We start from the raw sequence: 21,067 nt of genomic DNA, 5'->3' as shown, positions 1-21,067 counted from the left end.
ACAAAACTAATGGGCAAAATGAAGTTATGGGCATGACACTCAAAAGTTTTGTCAGCCACACATTAAAACAAAACAATAAGAACCTAATAAAAAACAGTATCACAGTTTTACACAGGCCAAATGGTTAATAAATATGGCACTTTATGTTAAATGAGACCTAAAATTTCCTTGTGGAAGCAGTGTGGGGAGTGTTGTGGTTACTGAGATACTGTGACATGGTGAGAAGAGGTTATTTAAAATTGGATGGACACTGGTAATCTCAGATGTGCATGAGTATGGTTTGTATTGCATGGGTGAATTCAAGCAGCTGGTAGATGTTTGACGTGTATGTGTGTGCACACGCGTGTGTGCATTTTGTACAGTTCTACCTGGCTCAGTTCACCTGGGTGCCATTTCCTCTTTTTCATGAATGAAATCATGCATCATCAAACACAAAATTTGTGTTATGTTCTGGTTGTCCCCCAATATATCAATTGCACTGGAACAAATTCTCATTTTCAAAACAAGATACTGTCTTGGCCTGTCTGGAGTTTGGGTTTGGCACTTATAAATATTGTTTCTGTAGTGAAACCTCTGAAGATTTTGACACCTCTGACTGATCAAACTGTAAACATTGGAAAAGAAATCTGCTTGAAGTGTGAAATCTCTGAAAACATATCAGGAAAATGGACTAAAAATGGCCTACCTGTTCAAGAAAGTGACCGTCTGAAGGTCATTCACAAAGGAAGGTAAGCAAGTTAGGCGATCTGTAACTTGTCTCAATATGCACTCTTCCTCTACTTCCTAAATTATATATTTGGTGAGGAAGTTTGGAGAGTAGTCATAAAGAGAGGATCTTCTTCTGGTTCTTTGCTTCCAAATAGCAAGAATGTCTGACTTCTCTGTTCTATATCATGTCCTACCAGTGATCCTTTATCTGCACCTCATGGTATGGTACTTTGTCTATTCAAAAGCCATCAACTTGGGAATGCAAGCTGGTGCAGCCACTCTGGAAAACAGTATGGAGGTTCCTCAAAAAACTAAAAATAGAACTACCCTATGACCCAGCAATTGCACTACTAGGTATTTATCCAAAGGATACAGGTATGCTGTTTCAAATGGGCACATGCACCCTAATGTTTATAGCAGCACTATCAACAATAGCCAAAGTATGGAAAGAACCCAAATGTCCATCGATGGATGAATGGATAAAGAAGATGTGGTATATATATACAGTGGAGAATTACTTTGGCAATCAAAAAGAATGAAATCTTGCCATTTGCAACTACATGGATGGAACTGGAGAATATTATGCTAAGTAAAATTAGTCAGAGAAAGACAAATATCATAACTTCACTCATATGAGGACTTTAAGAGACAAAACAGATGAACATAAGGGAAGGGAAACAAAAATAATATAAAAACAGGGAGGGGGACAAGACATGAGACTCATAAATATGGAGAACAAACAGGGGGTTACTGGAGGGGGTGTGGGAGGGGGGGATGGGCTAAATGGGTAAGGGGCATTAAGGAATCTACTCCTGAAATCATTGTTGCACTATATGCTAACTAATTTGGATGTAAATTTTAAAAAATTAAATTAAAAAAAGAAAGAAAGAAAGAACAATGACAAACGAATGAACAACAACAAAAAAAAGGGGCAAAAGAAAAACAAGCCATCAACTGATTCTTTCCATATAAGCAGAAGGTTAAAGGAATGATACTGAATCCTATGGATTCAATCAAATGGATTAACTGTCCCTAACCGATAAGTGCCACATGACCTTCCCACAATTTTGGGGGGCAGACATAATATCCTCGAATCTAGCAAAGATCTAAGGCAAGAGTTCTTAAACTTGGATCTAGGGATCCTGGTTGTGAATCTGGTTAAGATCATGAATGTACTCCAGGGGGGTCCCACAAATCCTCTGAAGTTGTAAGCCAAGTCTGTGTGTACAAAAATACATACTGTTCTGCAGAGAAAGGATCAATGGTGTCCATCAGATATTCGCTGATCCCCAAAAAGTTAAGAACTACTGCTTTTAGATTTGGCATATAATGCCAAAATCAAGAATGTTCTTGGTAATTTTTTAAATCTTAAATTATGGCACTAGTGAGATGTTGTATTTTAGCCTTTTTTTAAAGCTATGTGATGAAAAAGGAATATTAGACTCTTGTGTGCATAATAATCAGGCTGTATTTGTACAAATAATTTCATATACTCAAAAATGAATATTTGATGAAGATCCATAAATAGGATAATTAAGCCTTCGCATTTATATTCTCTCTCTCTCTGTTTCTTGGTCTGTCTTTCTCTCCAGCCTGGAGATAGGCTTATCTCTTAATCAGATAAAGTCCAGGTGTCTCTTCAGTTGGGCCATATACAATCTAAATCTTTGCAAATTCTTAGAAATGTTTTTCTAATTTCCTTAGAATCCACAAGTTAGTGATAGCCAATGCTCTTACTGAGGATGAAGGTGATTATGTATTTGCACCAGATGCCTACTCTGTTACTTTGCCTGCCAAAGTTCATGTTGTTGGTGAGTAGATAAATCATTGCAGAGTTGTGTTCTTGTTTTTTTGTTTTTGCTTACCATGGAAATATAACACATTCAAAACTGTGATATACATGAATTGGTGTAAGTCACTAAGCATAATAGTTGATTCTTAAGAAGTCTTACAATGGAGTAGCTTTGCAAGGTGCCAGGCACCAACTACTTTGACTCCTCTTATATTCTTTTTGGCCAGATAAAACGTTGGTTCTACCAATATTTACCACTAGCAAAGTACTGGCCCAGATATTCACATGGAAATGATTGTCTGATAACAAAGGCCATATTTAATATTCTAGATCCTCCTAAGATCATCCTGGATGGTCTTGATGCTGACAATACAGTGACAGTAATAGCAGGAAGCAAGCTTCGTCTTGAAATTCCTGTCACCGGAGAACCACCTCCCAAAGCCCTTTGGAGCCGAGCCGATAAGGTTTGTTTTAAGTACACACACAGACACACACACACACACACCCCACCACACCTCCTGCCTTCCATTAGTCAAATGAAAGAAGAAAGCAAATAAATGTACAAGGGTACAGTATAGATGTAATTCCTTGGATTAAGAAAGATCACTGGTTTGGGGCGCCTGGGTAACTCAGTTGGTTGAGCATCGACTTCGGCTCAGGTCATGAACTCACTGATCGTGAGTTAGAGCCCTGTGTCGGGCTCTGTGCTGACAGTTCAGAGCTCTCTCTCATAGCTCTGGCAGCTGTGACAGCTCTCTCTGACAGTTCACAGCTCTCTCTCTCTCTCTCAAAAATAAATAAGGCTTAAAAATTTTTTAAAAAAGAAAAATCACTGGTTTTCAGGCAAATATAATCATCATTCATCTACTTTTCATATTTCTGATTACCTACTATGTGACCAGGCATGTTTTCATGTGCTGTAAAGATCCCATTTTTCACTCTAATAAGTGTCAGGGAATGAAGTGGAAGAGAAATAGATAATGAATTAGTAAATAAACAATTGAACAAAATCACTGTGATAGTAATAAGTGCTGTGAAGATTTTTTTAAAACAGTGTAATATGATTAGCAAGTGATTGCAAGGTAAATGACAATAGTCTCTATGAATGACAAAGAAACCATTATACAAAGATCAAAGGAAAAAGATTTCCAGGTAAAGTCAATGCAAGGGCAAAAGACAAGAAGAGAGGAAAAAATGAGCTTGATGTGTTGAAGGAACAGAAGAAAAGCCAGTGTGACTGGGTCAGAGTGAATAAGGAGGAAAATAATAAATAAGATTGGGTGGTAGACTAGTACTAGCTCAAGTATCATTCTGTGGCTCCTAAAATAAAATGTGTTATGGGCAGTAAAACTATTCCGTATGATATTATAATTATGGACATATGTCATTATAGACTTGGCAAAACTCACAGATGTACAACATAAGAGTGAACCCTAATGTAAACTATAGACTTTGAATGGTAATGATGTGTCAGTGTAGGCTCATTGATTATAAGAAATATACTGCTCTGATGTGGGATGTCAGTTGTGGAGGAGGTTGGTTTGTGTGGGGGAGGGATTATATGAGAACTCTCTGTACTTTCCACAATTTTGCAGTGAGTCTAAATCTGACCCCAAAAATAGTTTATTAATTAAAAAAAAGAGTTGAAGAGTGCTTTTTCCTTTTCTGTTTTCTGGAGGAAAAAACAAAAGAGCATCATTAAGCTTTGGAACAACTTGAAACAGTGAAATGTATGTGTAATTAGAGTCCCCAAAGAGAAGGACAGAAGAATATGTAAAGAAATTAGAGCTAAAATTTTCCAAATTTGACAAAAACTAAAATTGCAGATACAAGAAACTCAATAAAATCTAAGCACAAAGAGCATTAATAAAACCACACCAACTTGATAATAAATTATATTAAATAAATAAATAACAAAAATAAAAAATATAAAGAAAAAAAGAAAAAACCACACCAAGACCCATTAAAATCAAATTGATCAAACCCTATGATTAACAAAAAAAAAAATGTTTTTAAGTAGACAGGGAAAAAAGTCACATTAAATATACAGAAATAAAGAAAAGAGTGACAGCAGATCTCTCTGGAAGCAAGGCAAGTGAGAGGACAGTGAGGCAACATCTTTAAAGAAAAAACTGTCAACCTAGAATACTATGAATTCTAAAAAATTCTATAAATTCTAAAAAAATATATCAACCTAAATTCTATACTGAGTAAAAATTTCAGAAACAAAGGCATAATAAAATTATTTTCAGATATATAAAAGCTGAAAGAAATAATCACTGGCAGACCTGCACCACAAGAAATGCTAAAAGAAGTCCTTAAGTCATAAGGAAAATAATGTCAGGTTGAATCATTTTCACAAAGGAACAAAGAGCATCAGAAATGATAACCGTGTGGATAAACATAAGAGTTTTTTTGTATTATTTCAATCTCTTTAAAAGATAATTGACTGTTTAAACAAAAATAATAATAATATACTGTGTTGTTTGTACTGTAAGTAAAATTTATGACAATAAAAACATAAGGTCAAGAAAAAGAAAGAAGAATGGAAAGTAAGAATTAGGAGGGTGAAAAGGGAGGTATTGTTGTAATATCGCATGAAAGTAGACTGTGAAAAGTTAAAGATGTATACCATAAACCCTAAAGGGACCACTAAAATAATGAACAAAAAGTTATAGCTAATAAACCAACAAAGGATATAATATGAAATCACAAAAAATATTTAATTAATCTAAAAGAAGGCAGAAAAAGAGGCACAAAGAACAGGGCAAGTAGAAAACAAATAGCAAGATAATAGAATTGCAATAGAAAAATTGCAATAGAAAAACAGATAAATTAGAGATTTCAATACTCTTCTCTTAGTAGTTGCTAAAACAAGAAGACAGACCATCAGTAAGGATATTTAAGATGTGAACAATACTGGCAACCATCTTGATCTAATTGACATTTACAGAATACTCCAATGACACATACAGAATGGGCATTATTTTATAGTTTTTTTTAATGCTTTTATTTATTTTTGAGACAGAGAGAGAGCATGAGCAGGGGAGGGGCAGAGGGAGAGGGAGACACAGAATCTAAAGCAGGCTCTAGGCTCTGAGCTGGCAGCACAGAGCCCGATGTGGGGCTTGAACTCACAGACTATGAGATCATGACCTGAGCTGAAGTCGGACCCTTGACCGACTCAGCCACCCAGGCGCCCCCACAATGAGCATTATTTTAAAATTGCATATGGAGGAGCGACTGTATGGTTCAGTTGGTCAAGCGTCCAACTTTGCCTCAGGTCATGATCTCAAAGTTTGTGAGTTCACAGGGCTTTGTGCTGACAGCTCAGAGTCTGGAGCCTCCTTCTGATTCTGTGTCTCCCTCTCACTCTCCCCCTCCCCAGCTTGTTCCCTCTCCCTGCCTCTCTGTCTCTCTCAAAATAATAAACATTAGAAAAAATTAATTGCGTATGGAAAATGTCTAAGATAGACCATAAGTAAGTCTCAACAAATGTAAAAGGATTAAAGGAATACTACTAACAGTAAAGAGGAATGAATTACTGATATATGCAACAACTTGGATGAATAATTATGCTCAATGAAAGAAGCTCAACAACAACAATTATTTTAAAAAACTGCTAATACCAAATACAAGGATATGGAACAATCAAACTCTCATACATCACTGGTAGGAATGCAAAATGGTCCACCCACTTTGGAAAACAGTTTGGTAGTTTTTTTTTTATAAAGTTAAACATGCACTTTACCATACAATCCTATAGTGAAATTCCTAGCTATCTACCCTAGAGAAATGGAGACATATGTCCACACAAAAACTTGTACATAAATGTTTATAACAGCTTTATTTATAATTGTCAAAACTTGGAAACAACCCAAAAGTCCAATTGTACAAACATACAGTTTGTACATGCATAACCCAACTGCACATGGAATATACAATAGAATACTACTCAGCAGTAAAACAGAAGGTACTAGTAATACATGTAGCAACATGGTTGAATCTAAACAGCATCATACTGAGTGAAAGAAGACAGATCCAAAAGACTACATACTGTTTGAGTCTGTTATATGAACATTCTGGAAAAAGGAAAACTAGAGAGATAAATAACAGATTGGTGGTTGCCAGGGACCAGAGTGTAGGGGTGAATGAGTTGACAGTGAAGGAACATGGGGACACTGTTGGGGATCATGGAAATGGTATGTATCTTGATTGTGGTGGTGGTAGTTACACAATCACACAAATTTGTCAGAATTCATAGAACTCTATGTATAAAAAGTGTGAATTTTACTCTATGTAAATTATATAGCACAACAGACAAGCAAACAAAATATAGAAAACTAAAGAAGATAATGCAACACCACCCTAAGTATTTTCTTTTCACATTAAAAATAAAGCAGAAAATCTTTTACAATCTTAAGATTTGAATTTGGCTAATATGAGAAAATTTTGTTCTATTATAAAACAGAAGAATTATGAAAACTATCTCAGGTATTCTTATTGTTCTCACAATCTTATGTTATTGAAGACTTATGAGTCCTAATCCAGACACAAAAAAGTAAAGAGTTAATTTAATAGTTATTAGAAAATTACCCAGTTTCTAAATTACCTTGACCTTCTCTGTTTTTTCTCTTTGTATGCTGGCTATTCATTGTCATATAGGAAATATGACCTAGGAATCAGAAAAATGGAATGCTACTTCAAATTTCTGGTTTAAGAAAGAAAGAAGGAAAGAAGTGAGGTAGAAGAAAAGGAGAAAAAGGAGGAAAAGGAGGAAGAGGAGGAGAAAGAGAAAATAAAGAAAGAAAATATAATGGAAGGCCCAACCTCACTCTGTCTTTACTTTGGGAATTAGATATTCATTCATTCATTCTGTCCTATTAGAAGGGAAAAATCAGTACTCAATAACTTGTAAGGAAAACTGGCATTGTGGTCTTCTTCAACCCTTTTCAGTATTTCTAAATTTTCAAGACACATAAATAAGCAAGTCATGATTAGTTCTTAAATATTTAATTTCATGTACAAAGAGACTCCTCTACTAAAATAACACTTCTGCACTCCTATTTTTAGTCCTCCAGCTTTCTCTTTGGTGGGTTCGTGCTTAGTGGGCTTTGGAGACAAATCCCAGTTCTTCTCATTGTTAGCCATGTGGCCCTGAGCCACAGCTTTCTCCTGTAATATGGGATGTTAACACCTTTATCTTTAGGGTTGGTGGAGGATTACATTAAGAACATGTATTTTAGGCCTTAGCACCACATCCAGCTTAAGTTCTAAGGTACTTTGGAATAGTCCTTGTCATATAGGTCATGCCGTATTTTGTTTCTCTCCTCCTTAGGCTATTATGGAGGGCAGTGGCCGGATAAGAGCAGAATCTTACCCTGACAGCAGCACTCTGGTTATTGACGTCGCTGAAAGAGATGACTCTGGTGTTTACCACATAAATCTGAAAAATGAAGCCGGGGAAGCACATGCAAGCATCAAGATTAAAGTTGTGGGTAAGTCCTCTGGGTCAACAAACTTCTAGAATCAAGTTTACATGTCCATATCCAGAGTAGACTTTGCCAGCTCTTGGTTCTCTCAACTCTTCTGGGTAGTCAACAAATGAGACACAGATAGCTATGTTTTATAAATCACCATTGTTCTTTTTCTACCTTTCCCATTCCTTTTCTTTCCTGTCCTTCCCTTCCCTTCTCTTCTCTTCGTGTCTTCTTTTATCTTGCCCAGAGGTCCAATTGCAGGAATGTGTAACTAAAGTTAACTGTTTGGGGTTGCTGGTCATTAGCTCTCCACAGTTGTATTCCTTTCAGTTTCCTTTAAAGTCACTGAAACAATCACTAAACAATTTCCAACATCACAATCATTGTAGAAGAGTAAGATTTGCCTTAGTCCTTAGATGACGACTTAGGTGTATTTTTCCTAAGCTTGAAACCAAGTGAAATGAGTCCAGCAGATTATTGGTGGTCCAAGCTCTCATGATCTCTTCATCTCACTTTATTTCTCCCTTAAGAATCATATTTCAAATGGACCAGAAACTAAGGTCACTTTATCAGACACTGAATTCTGTTAATAAGATATGGTAACTTGCCATTTTTGACTTGGATTTTTACCAATCAACATCTTGATTCTTCCAGCTGATTTACAGTTCACTTTGTAGTTCAAAACAAAACACAACACGAAATCACATCTGATATTTATGCAATAATTTCTTGTTTACCGTTTTCAAGGTAAAGGACAAGTATCTGGAGTTCCATATGGGGCTTGCTCTCTAATGTTGTGACACTGGTTTAAAGGACTTGAATACATATTATATTTATCTTTATTGGGCTCACCTTCCCTTATCCCATATGGAGCATGACTTTTTGCCCAAATTAGTTACTACATGCATTTCGATAAACGTGGAAAAGTATTCAGAAAAAACACTGCTTCTACGATTATTACCAAAAACTGATTTTCCAATTAACATTTGTCTTGTGCTCTCACTTACTCTTACTTTTTCTATCCTATTCTATTCTATTCCATTTTTTGTTTGCTACAGACATCCCTGATCCTCCAGTGGCACCAAGTGTGACAGATGTGGGAGATGATTGGTGCATCATGAACTGGGAGCCTCCTGTCTATGATGGAGGGTCCCCAATCTTAGGTAACTGCATGTCGGTCAATCTGTGAAACCACCATTGAGGTTGAAGCCCTCTTTATGCTTATTAGTACAGAGCATATTTTAAAATATTGCATGTAGAAGAAAACCTATTCTACTTTGACTTTAAATATCCATTCAAATTGAAATATATTTTGGGATTCTTTATAAGTACTTGAGATTAAAATAACTCTGATGAATATCATCTGACTGTTTCCTTTTTTGTTTGACATCTACATTTAATATCTAGTTTTGCAACATCTATAGGTTTAACTTTAAGTTGTTCTAATCAGTAAATATCTAGCTCCATAGAATTATGTCTATGAAAAAAATTTTTTTAGAGATAAATACTTAGAAGAATTTCCTTCCCTGTGGAACAAGAATTTTTTCTATTTGAAACTCACAAAAGTGAGTTTTCCCTCTTCTAACCTACATTGTTTGGACTCCTAGCCAAATCTATTACTCAACTGTAACAATGGTATTTCTATGGTCTATATAGGTGTGATTTATTTTTCTCTCTTATCTTCCTGTACAATTTTAATTTTTTTCTAGTCCTATTACTTTTATCTATATCCTATGATGTTAATGTTTGTATTCCCTATAATTTCTCTCAAACAACTGGTAAAATAAGGTGGCTTAAAAATATATGCATACCTGACTATTTTACTTAGAGATTTTATGAATTCTAATATCTGACAAAGTTTAATTTTGGAAGCCATGGAAAAACCTTAGTTTCCATTTCGTGTCACCTACAGGATACTTTATTGAGAGGAAAAAGAAACAAAGCTCCAGATGGATGAGGCTAAATTTTGATCTCTGCAAAGAAACAACTTTTGAGCCCAAGAAGATGATTGAAGGTGTAGCTTATGAGGTCCGCATCTTTGCAGTCAATGCCGTTGGTATCTCCAAGCCCAGTATGCCCTCCAAGCCTTTTGTTCCTTTGGGTAAGTCAGGAGATGTGTCTCTGTCATGGAAATCATTGCCCTGACTTGTGACTGCTCCCTCCAACTTCTAACAAGGCTTCTTAGAGTCGTGGGTGAGCAGGAGGTTGGAGGTGGTTAGGGGCACCTAAGAAATTGAAAAACAACTTTGGTAGAACTGAATGTCTTCATAGTGTAGACCCTGGAATTTATTACCAGAATTCCGGTGAAAGCTGTATGTGGATCTGGTTGCTGCTTCCCACTGAAAACACAAAGCTGAGCCATTGACACATGACCGCTCCCCATTTGTCCTTCTGAAGGTATAATTCAGGACCTATGTGTAAACACTATAACTAAACAGAGACCACTTCTACAAAGCACTCTTGAAAACTAGTCTCTTTGCTTTACCATCACACCTTAAATGTTATCTAATGAACCAACAAAGTCAGCTCAGTAAAGGCAAAGAAATAGAAGATAAGATGTTTTCCTCTTTTATGGTAGTGAAGTACTACTTTTTTTTCAAATAGAAAGAAGATTCAGTACAGGATTTATACTTTAAAATTAGAGGGTTATGGGAAATTTACTCTGGATCATTAGATCCCAAACTCTGACTTTTTTCAACTTCCTTGGGCCTCCCAGCCTCTCATGCCAACCTCCCAAACTGGAGGGAAAGTGTGGCAGCTTTTCTGAAATTGTCCACGCCTAGCAGATCTTTACCTTCCACGCAGCATATCCTCAAGGAGTCTTCACTGAATTTTATTAAGACATAGGCCTCTCTGTATATTTTTATTTATATCCTAGTTAATTTTTAAAAAAAAAATTTTTTTAACGTTTATTTATTATTTTTTTTTAATTTTTTTTTCAACGTTTTATTTATTTTTGGAACAGAGAGAGACAGAGCATGAACGGGGGAGGGGCAGAGAGAGAGGGAGACACAGAATTGGAAACAGGCTCCAGGCTCTGAGCCATCAGCCCAGAGCCTGACACGGGGCTCGAACTCACGGACCGCGAGATCGTGACCTGGCTGAAGTCGGACGCTTAACCGACTGCGCCACCCAGGCGCCCCAAACGTTTATTTATTTTTGAGACAGAGAGAGACAGAGCATGAACGGGGGGAGGGTCAGAGAGAGGGAGACACAGAATCTGAAACAGGCTCCAGGCTCTGAGCTGTCAGCACAGAGCCTGACGCGGGGCTCGAACTCACGGACCGCGAGATCATGACCTGAACCGAGGTCGGCTGCTCAACCGACTGAGCCACCCAGGTGCCCCATCCTAGTTAATTTTTATCACAGCTTGTGCTGTAACACCATAGTTAATCATTTCTTCTGTTTCTTTCTTTTCTTTCTTTCTTTTTTGTTTTTTATCTTTGAAGCTGTAACCAGCCCTCCTACACTTCTGGCCGTTGACTCTGTAACTGACACCACTGTCACAATGAAGTGGAGGCCCCCGGACCAGATTGGTGCAGCAGGTTTAGATGGCTATGTGCTAGAGTATTGCTTTGAAGGAAGTAAGTACAACTCGTAGTTAAAATGAATACCATCATCAATAGGTGAGATACCCCCCCTTTCTTTTGTTATCATTCTGGGGAACTCTTCTCCTTCCTACCAAAAATGACAACAAGCATAAGTCTTCCTTCTAAGATGGATAAAAATTAAGCCCTTTTTTGGTACTTGATGCTAACAAATGGAGATCTCAAAAATATACTAGATAGGCGGCCAGATTAGACACCACGATAAGTCTAAGACATAGAAAGAAGGGATTCTGACAAAACTTCAGGGATTTCCACTTCTTGAATTGGTGGAGTCAAATTGCACCAAGAAAAATAAAAGTCTAGTTAAGATGAAGCAAGTTGGACATTCTAAACCCTATACAGAGTAGAGGTCTGCTATCAAAAAAGCTGCCTACTTCTGGGTAATAAAGGGAGACTATATATTTGGCTAGCTGCTGATCATGCCTTAAAGAAGAAGAAGAAAAGAAGGAGGAGGAGGAGGAGGAGGAGGAGGAGGAGGAGGAGGAGGAGAAGAAGAAGAAGAAGAAGAAGAAGAAGAAGAAGAAGAAGAAGAAGAAAAGGAGAAGCAGGAGGAGGAGGAGGAGGAGGAGGAGGAGGAAGAGAATTAAGAACAACTTTCAGTGGCAGCATTAAATCCCAGAGGGTGTAAGCAATAGGTTTGACATGTGACAGGAATTTGTCTCAGTATATAAAAATGTAATCACTGAAATTTAGAAGGAGAAGAGAAACAGTTAAAAAACTTGTTGATAGAAATAATAGACAAAGAGAAAACGACACAAGAAAATATGGGCCAGAGTGTACCTAAAACCAAAAATGATGTGAAATTCACTGAAAGCCTGTTGTGTTTTTGGTATCCTGCTTGTCATGATTTGAAAATGGATGTCTAAAACTGTCCCAGTTTGAACTCAGGCTCCACTCTAGATGAGGTAAGTAAACAACCCACTGGGGAAGCTTGTACATATCACCACAAATGATAGGCCAAGATTTAGCCTCTGAGAAAGCTCTTTGGACTCCAAACTTTAATGTGGATCTTATCTGAAGGAAAGGGAGACTACAGAGCACATTTGGGAAATGAGGAATGTGACTACAAAGGCACCCTCCCAGGAGGAAAACCTCTGGAGAAGAAACTTCCTATGAGAGAAAACTGCGGCAAAGGAAATCCCAGGCCCCTGGATTGGGGCACCCCTGGAAACCACCACTGGTGCTGGTTGGGAGGGAACAAGAGACGGGGGGACAAGGCATCCTGGTAACAGTTCCATTGACATGTGCTCTGCTCACAGAGCACGCTGCTTCATTTCTCCAGGGCTTAGAAAGCCACTAACTAAAACTAGTAGGGGCATTATGAGAAAGTTCCCAGGCATCCCAGCATAGGAGGGGGGTAGTGTCACTAATGCAAAAAGGTAAATTCTTGAGCACTTCAGAATATGGTTTATTCCCATTCTATTCCTCTCCCATTTCAAAAACTCATGAGTACTCCACTCTGTTATTTATATCACCCCACCAGCAAAATCTCCCCATCTTACATGTGATGTGGCTGCTGAGCACGAACATTTGTGTTTGTATGAAACAGAGCAAATTCTTTACTCTTTTCTTTCTGCTAGGTTTAAAAAGTAAGAAGATACAGCAAAATGATAGATGCCTGTCATTTTGATGTTACCCACCTTAGATAAAATACAACGAAGTGTATTTTACATAATTTTGTGTGTGATCTGTGTAGATACATATGTATACGGGTATATACATATGTATATGTACACAGTCATTATTATGTATATATTTTGCCACATAACGTTTTGGAATTAGCTTTCTATGGAAGTTCTTTCATAACGTGTATATCTTTCTTCTCGCAGTCTTTTCTTTCTTTATGTGGCTGCCCTATTCTTCATTCTTTTTAATGGCTGTTGTCCTCCAGACTAATTTTCTGTAGTGTTTAATGCTTTTAGATATGTCAGGTTTTATTCTGTAAGAGAATTCTTTCTTTTATAAGATCGTGTGTTGGTTTTGACTCTGCCTTTCTCTTGTTTTTGTTTTTTTTAATGCCTGCAGCACATTACTCTTCTTTGTTTTCTTCCTTCACTCTAGCTCTTTCTTTTCGTTCTTAAAAATTCTCCTCATGTATCAAACAACTTTCGTATTCCTTCCCCATCCCCTGGACACCGTTTTCTTTCTCTGTTTTCCTCAATTAAAGTGGTTCAAACGTGAAGGGATGGGCTATTTTTGTTCCCCTCTGATCTTGTTTCGTCCTGTCTTCTCTTGAAATTTCTCCTTTACTAGTTCTTCACTATTCCAAGCACGTTTTCTGTCTCCTATTTTCACTTTCTCATCAACTGTCTCTTCACTATGAAAATATCAGCACAGTGACTCCCAACCTGACCATTGGCTTAAAGAGGTATTTCTTTTTCAGTGTCCTTAAGTAATTTTTATCATCCACATGCCCTTGCAGCCACCAGGATATTTTGGCTCCCTGCTCCTTTTCCCAGATACTCCTAGAAGGGATGGGATAAGAGAGAGGAGAAGGTTCCAAGGGGTTCCACTCCCCTGCTCCTCTCCTGATAACAGGTGAAAAGGCATCATCCCAAACCAGTGGGGGTATGCCCACAACCACCCCATGAGCCAGCAACATTCCCTCCAGTCACGTGGAACGCAGGGACCCAGGCATGCTCAATTTGTTTTCTTGACTGCAGAACTTGTTGTTATGGCAACCAGAGGCTGCCTGGGAAGACAGGACTGGCTTTATCCTGAGTGCCTTCACTCCCAGACTGTGATGATTGAACCCCATAGCAGGAGTTCTGTGTTACCTGGGTGCCTGGGAGGACCCTCCCTGGCTGGGGTCGCAGGGACAGGTGAAAAGATAGACTGTTCCACTGTGTGTTGCTCCCTTATGGAGTCCGGGACCCGCTCCTCCTTTCTCTTCAGGGTCTTGCTTTGTTCCTTTCTACCTCTTGTTCCCACAGCTGGAGGTGCCCAGCCTCTTGTCTCCTCTTCTTCTCTGTGGCAGATGCCTCAGGACAAAAACCACAGTCTGAACACAGTAGGCTGTGGATCTCCTGAGGAACTACCCACCCCCCCACCCCAATGTGTTTGGTCTCTTCCGTCACTGCTCTGAAGACAAATATCTTTGCATACTTTGCATACTTTACTAACAGAGAATGCTGACTACTGATACGATATTCTTCTGGTGTGAAAGTGGGTGTCTTTAATTAATTTTAATGACGGATTCTCAAAGGTACATCAGCAAAACAGTCTGATGAAAATGGGGAGGCTGCATATGACCTACCAGGTAAAGTATTCTATGAAAGCTTTCAAACTTTCTTACTATATGATACAGTTTCTGGGAATGTTCCATGACCAAGCATGAAGTACACCTACCACCCACACATGAAAAAGTCCTTAGAGATCAAGGGGGTGGGCAGGCATTGAGCTAATAATGTGGGATCCAAGCCTCCCCCAACCAACCCTGTGGGCATAATGCATGCAAACTTTCAGAAGTTGAAATATTTGCAACCCTTGAATGCTGGGTTCAAATTCTCTTGATGTTATAGATAAAGCTACCAAAACCTTTTAAAAATATCATCATTTTTGATTGAAGTGAAAGAATTATGCCAATACCTTATAAGCCTTGTCTCCAGGGCTGTGTTTCCTGTCTGCCGTGGATATTAGCTTCTTATATTCATAAATGGAAGCATTATCAGACTCCCTATGCACATATGAGTGCCTCATAAGAAAAAAACAACCAAGATAAAACAGGGAGATTATATAACTATAAAGGTTTGTGTCTCTCATTCGTAAGAATAGTATTTTCTTGTTCTTCTGAACTTTAACATATGTAGATGGCTAAATGTCATGAGTATGTCAATCCTTATGAAACTGAATTGGAATAAAACTGCTACAAAATTCTTGGGGACAGGTACTGTGATTCAGGATACTGTAGTATCACCTCAGTATCCTGAATCATAGTGACTGTCCCCAAGAATTCAGGATACTCTAGTATCATAGTATCCTGAATAAGAGGTTTTTCAGAAATAGCAGAATCTGATTATCCTTCTTCCTGTTACTTACATTAGCCATTCTAGGCCATTTTCATTTAAATATGAAAAATGCCTACCCATGTAACGTGAGTCCATACCAAAATCATATTTCCTCCAACTGATTTAATTGTAAGTAAAATACTAGTTTGGAGTCGACCGTACCAGTTAGGATGATTTTTTTTCACTAAACACCATTTCTCCTTCTTGTCCTTTTCTTTTATGAATTTTAGCCGAGGATTGGATAGTTGCAAACACAGATCTGATCGATAAGACCAAGTTCACCATCACAGGTCTGCCTACAGATGCAAAGATCTTTGTTCGCGTGAAGGCTGTAAACGCTGCGGGCGCCAGCGAGCCCAAATACTACTCCCAGCCCATCCTGGTGAAGGAAATCATAGGTAAGTGGCAAGGCTTTCAAAATTTTGTCTCCATTTCATGTTATTTGATTTTGCTTTTTAACCCCTTTCTTTCTCAAAACCTCCTATTTTGCTGTCTCTCCTTTGATGTATTTTAAATGCCTCTTGGGAGTTAGAAATGAACAAAACAGCTCTTATTTACCAGTGTGGAGGTCAGCTCAGAGTCTGTAACTTGGAATGAGGACCAGCTAGCTAACCTCCCCAGGCTCTGAGCCGGCTCTGGCGGGGCTGCCTGTTCCCACGGAGGGAGCGTGAATGCAGCGGTGCCAACTTCAGCAACATGGCACCAGTGGGTCTGTGAGGCCAGAGCCGTCTTCATGGTGAGATGAACGCATTATTTGCCCTTTTCAGCGTCTGACCTCCGCCCTGACGGTGCAAAAGCAATGGCGAGTAAAACCACAGGTGCCTCAGCACAGGTCAAGTCAGAGCCACGGAACCAGACTAGTTCTTTCCGTCTTCCTCACCACCTTGCACTTGGAGTTAAAATCAGACGGCCGGCTTTGCCTTGGCATGTTCTTGCTGAAGCATAAAAATTATCCATTTATTAAACCTTGGTCCTAGAGTACACATTTTTCCTACCTCTATGTGGCAGTGAAATGCAAAGTATATATAAAGACCTCACGCTGTGTGCTATAGCACAGTGGTTGTCTGTAGAAAGAGGGCTGGTACAACTGAGCCAGAGGCTGAACTAGTGACTTTTCTCACACAGTTCCATTTTACTTGAAAAAATGGCCACTTGGCAGGCATTTTTAAGAAAACAAATGGAATGAGCCTGTCACTGTGAAGAAAGCAACTTAGAGTTTTTGTTGTCAGCCTTTCAATGAAAAAATGTGAACTTTGAAGCAAAAATTGGAATTTTGGGAAACTCATATCCATCGCCATGGACTTGACAGCCCTCAACACTTAAAAACTTTTCTCATGAAAAAAATTTTTTTCTCATGAAATAGGCGGTGATATTAACAAATGTAGTTTTTATATTGAATAAGGGAATATGTCAACATTTAGAAGATCTACGTAATGTGGTGAAGTGATGTTTTCCATTAAAAATATGCATGGGTAAGATTTACATTAAAAATGTAAGATAGAGGGGCGCCTGGGTGGCTTGGTCGGTTAGACGTCCGACTTTGGCTCAGGTCATGATCTCGCGGTCCGTGAGTTCGAGCCCCGCGTCGGGCTGTGCGCTGACCGCTCAGAGCCTGGAGCCTGTTTCGGATTCTGTTGTCTCCCTCTCTCTCTGACCCTCCCCTGTTCATGCTCTGTCTCTCTCTGTCTCAAAAATAAATAAACGTTAAAAAAATTTAAAAAAAAAATGTAAGATAGATTAGTGGATTTTAATGTAACAGAGTATGAAAAATTAATTGAAGTGGCTTCAGATTCCACGCTGCAGCTCACCTTTAAGAAATCACAATTTATCATGTTTTAGTGTAGGATCAAAAAGGAATATCCATAATTGTCTGAAAAGTTTATTAAAATATATCTCCTGTCTGTGCAAAGCCAGATTTTCTTCATTTAAATGACTTCAGCCAATACAACACATTACAACAACAGACTGAACACAGAAACAAATAGGAGACTCCAGATATCCTCTATTAAGTCAGACATTAAATAGATTTGCTAAAATATAAAATAATTCCATTAAAACGTCATTTATGTTGTTATCTTTAAATTAATAACTAGATATTTGAAAAGTTCAGTTTTAATTTCTAATATGGTAAATATTGATAAACCCACATAAGCAGAAGCTGAGAAATTGCTTTTTTGGGAAGGGTCCTTGATAATTTTTTTTCTTTTTCTAAATTTTTTTTTTGACGTTTATTTATTTTTGAGACAGAGAGAGCATGAACGGGGGAGGGTCAGAGAGAGAGAAGGAGACACAGAATCTGAAACAGGCTCCAGGCTCTGAGCTGTCAGCACAGAGCCCGACGCGGGGCTTGAACTCACGGAACCGCGAGATCATGACCTGAGCCAAAGTCAGACGCTCAACCGACTGAGCCACCCAGGCACCCCGGGCCCTTGATAATTTTTAAGAGTATGTTAGAAAACTGAGACCAAAACATTTGAGAGTTCCCGTTCCAGGGGAAAGAACACTGGACTGGGGGCCTGGATATCTAAGTTCTAGACCATGTCTGCCACAGACAATTGGGAGTGAGTTACAGGATGGATGGATGGATGGATGGATGGATGGATGGATGCAAGAAAGCATGAAGAGTGGGGTGTCTGGATGGCTCAGTCGGTTAAGCGTCCGACTTTGGCTCAGGTCACAATTTCATGGTTCAAGCCCCGTATTGGGCTCTGTGCTGACAGCTCAGAGCCTGAAGTCTGCTTTGGATTCCATGTTTCCTTCTCTCTGCCCTTCTCTCACTCATACTCTGTCTCTCTGTCCATCTCTTAAAAATAAATAAACATTAAAAAATTTTTCTAAAAAACAGCATGAAGAGTATACATTTTCTTAGTAGATTCAGAAGCCAATCTTTTTAAGTTGAATCCTGTTTCCATCATTTATTAGCTAGTGACCTCAGATAAGAGACTTGATCTTCCTGAGCCTTAATTTGTTCATCTGCAAAATGGAGATAATAATAGTATTTGACAAGAGTGCCTGGGTGGCTTGGTCAGTTAAGTGTCTGAGTTCGGCTCAGATAACAATCTCACAGTTCATGAATTTGAGCCCCATGTCAAGCTCTGGAGCCTGCTTTGGATTCTGTGTCGTCCTCTCTCTCTCTGCTCCTCCCCTGCTCACACTCTGTCTCTGTCTCAAAAATAAATAAACTTTGAAAAAAAAATTTTAATAATAGTACTTGACACATCAAGAGGCTATCAGAATTAAATATATTGATCCATGTTGCTGCTTTACAGAGTGTTTGCCACATAATAAGCTCTCAATATGTGTTAGCTTTTATTATGATGATGGTTTAGTTTACTACAGAATCTGGCTGAGTCTCCTTTTCCTTATATGTAAAGTTAGGGAGTTACACGATCTCCAAATTCTCTTCCAATCCCAACAATCAGTAATCATCATCATCATCATCATCATCATCATCATCATCATCATCTCCTCAAATTTATTGAACACCTACTATTCTCAACCATTAATCCTCACAACAATTGTACAAATTAGGTGCTTTCATCATCCTGATTTTATGGAACAGGTGTCTGAAACCAGAACTACCATGTATCAGATCCAGGACTCAAACTCAGATCTCTAACTCAGAAGTTCATGCTTCTAAGTAGAGCATAGGACTTAAGCCTGACTCTAGGTTCTTTTTTTTTTTTTTTTTTTTTTGAGAGAGGGAGCAAATGAGCGAGAGGGAGAGAGAGAGAGAGAGAGAGAGAGCGCAGCATGGCTCACCCAAAGCGGGGTTCATGTTCACCTGAAGTGGGGCTTGAGTTCACCTGAAGTAAGGCTCGAGCTCACCCATTGCAGGACTCAAACTCTCGAACTGTGAGATCATGACCTGAGCCAAAATCAAGAGTCAGATGCTTAATTGACTGAGCCACCCACCCCGGTGTCCCAAGGCTAACTCCAGGTTCTAATCCTGGCTGTGTCACCAAGGGCACATTACTCAACCTCCTATCCTCCTGTTTCTTTATCATAAAGTAAAACAGTACCTATCCTACAAGGTGGCCTTGAGGTTTAAATTAGTCCCTTCATCAAAAGTGTTTAGTCCAGTGTCTGCCACATACTAAGCCCTCAAGTGCTGGCACCTGTCTCATCCCTGTGAACCTATGAGCCTTTGAGTTCCTGCTTCTGATGGGTTTGCAACAACATGCTCTAGTATCTTTATGGTGTTTAATTAATGAACATTAATACATAGTGGGCTAGGGCCACCTATTATGTACCTCGTAGCCACATGGGGAGAAAGTTACTATTCAATTCCAACAGAATTACCTAAATAACAAGTGCTAGGTACTAAAACTTTGTTTTGTTTTTTTCTGGTGAGAAAAGGTGGGCACTCCTATCAGCTAATGTGGTGCCTATGGATCTTTTGTGGAATGTTCATTGCAGGACGCATTTGCTGTCAGAAACTGAAAAATATATATAAAATCCTAAGAGAAAACTTGGTGTTTTTCTATAAAGTTGTTTTAGGCTTATAATGACTGTAAAAATAGGAAGTTGCTATAAAATCAAGGATGTCAAGGATAAGTTCTGTTGAGTCAGACTGTGAAAATATCTCTGCTTGAAGAAAGCATTTAGAACTAAAATTACCATACATAATCTTTCAATGGCACATCTAAGATTTTACTGTAGAGACATCAGCACAAGAATATCCCAGTGACTCTCATGCCAGCATGCTTATGTAAGCCTATTTCCAGTGTACTCTACTGATCGCAAAATTATGCTGTTCTGCCCTCACTCAGAGCCTCCAAAGATTCGCATCCCAAGGCACCTGAAGCAAACCTATATCCGCAGAGTTGGAGAAGCTGTCAATCTGGTTATACCTTTCCAGGTAATAATTCAGGGGCACTTATTTTCTCTTTCCAGTGCTGGGGTGTTTAAGAAGTAGAGACAGGTACTCTAGCACTTAAATTCATGATGACCCAGGACTTCCTCAGAGGAAAAGTAGATAAATAATGCAAGAGATCTGGGGAGTGATTAAACAATCTCGTGCTTGTTGAGAAATCTGTCAAACTGATAGATTTTCATTCTGCATGAGATAAATGACACCTAGCTTGGACTGGTCTGAAGACAGGGACTACAGTGGGGCAGAGAGGAAACACCAAGGAGATACCAAAACAAGAAATGCTTGAAGATTCTTTCTGGTCCTATATATCCATAAAACTAGTCTTCATTTTAAGTGAAGCTCTTGGAGTAATATTCAGGAAAACATCATGTGCTTACTTCCCATGATTACCCGAAACCAAAGGAAGAGGGATAACTGAATGTTGAAATCTTGATGCCACTAACTGAAAGATGCAAACACTGTTAAATCATGGCTCCAGCAAAAGATTCTATTGTTTACAAGATTGACCAAGCCTCACCTATAATAATCAGTTTTGGTCTCATAAACACACACAAACACACACACACACACACACACACACACACACACACACACAC

The 21,067-nt window shown here is 38.6% G+C and overlaps 1 protein-coding gene across 9 annotated transcripts in view; it reads left to right on the top strand.

Annotated features, from left to right (window-relative positions):
• The window catches only part of MYBPC1 (myosin binding protein C1), a 97,484-nt gene that overhangs the window by 50,455 nt on the left and 25,962 nt on the right, over positions 1 to 21,067 (top strand). For 6 of the 9 annotated variants that reach the window (XM_040491088.1, XM_040491086.1, XM_040491083.1 and 3 more), the window contains 10 exons: positions 566 to 728; positions 2,413 to 2,519; positions 2,831 to 2,964; positions 7,839 to 7,998; positions 9,039 to 9,143; positions 9,893 to 10,081; positions 11,430 to 11,564; positions 14,794 to 14,847; positions 15,826 to 15,993; positions 20,368 to 20,456. In XM_040491088.1, coding sequence (XP_040347022.1) covers positions 566 to 728; positions 2,413 to 2,519; positions 2,831 to 2,964; positions 7,839 to 7,998; positions 9,039 to 9,143; positions 9,893 to 10,081; positions 11,430 to 11,564; positions 14,794 to 14,847; positions 15,826 to 15,993; positions 20,368 to 20,456 — 1,304 coding nt within the window. The remainder of the gene's footprint in view (positions 1 to 565; positions 729 to 2,412; positions 2,520 to 2,830; positions 2,965 to 7,838; positions 7,999 to 9,038; positions 9,144 to 9,892; positions 10,082 to 11,429; positions 11,565 to 14,793; positions 14,848 to 15,825; positions 15,994 to 20,367; positions 20,457 to 21,067) is intronic. The other 3 variants (XM_040491091.1, XM_040491087.1, XM_040491089.1) reach the window with 1 other exon arrangement.

Source organism: Herpailurus yagouaroundi, unplaced genomic scaffold (genome assembly GCF_014898765.1).
Source record: "Herpailurus yagouaroundi ecotype Mexico unplaced genomic scaffold, PumYag 182, whole genome shotgun sequence".
Lineage (NCBI taxonomy): Eukaryota > Metazoa > Chordata > Mammalia > Carnivora > Felidae > Herpailurus > Herpailurus yagouaroundi.
The sequence above is the reverse complement of the archived record's forward strand: the minus strand, read 5'-3'. Positions and strand labels throughout refer to the sequence as shown.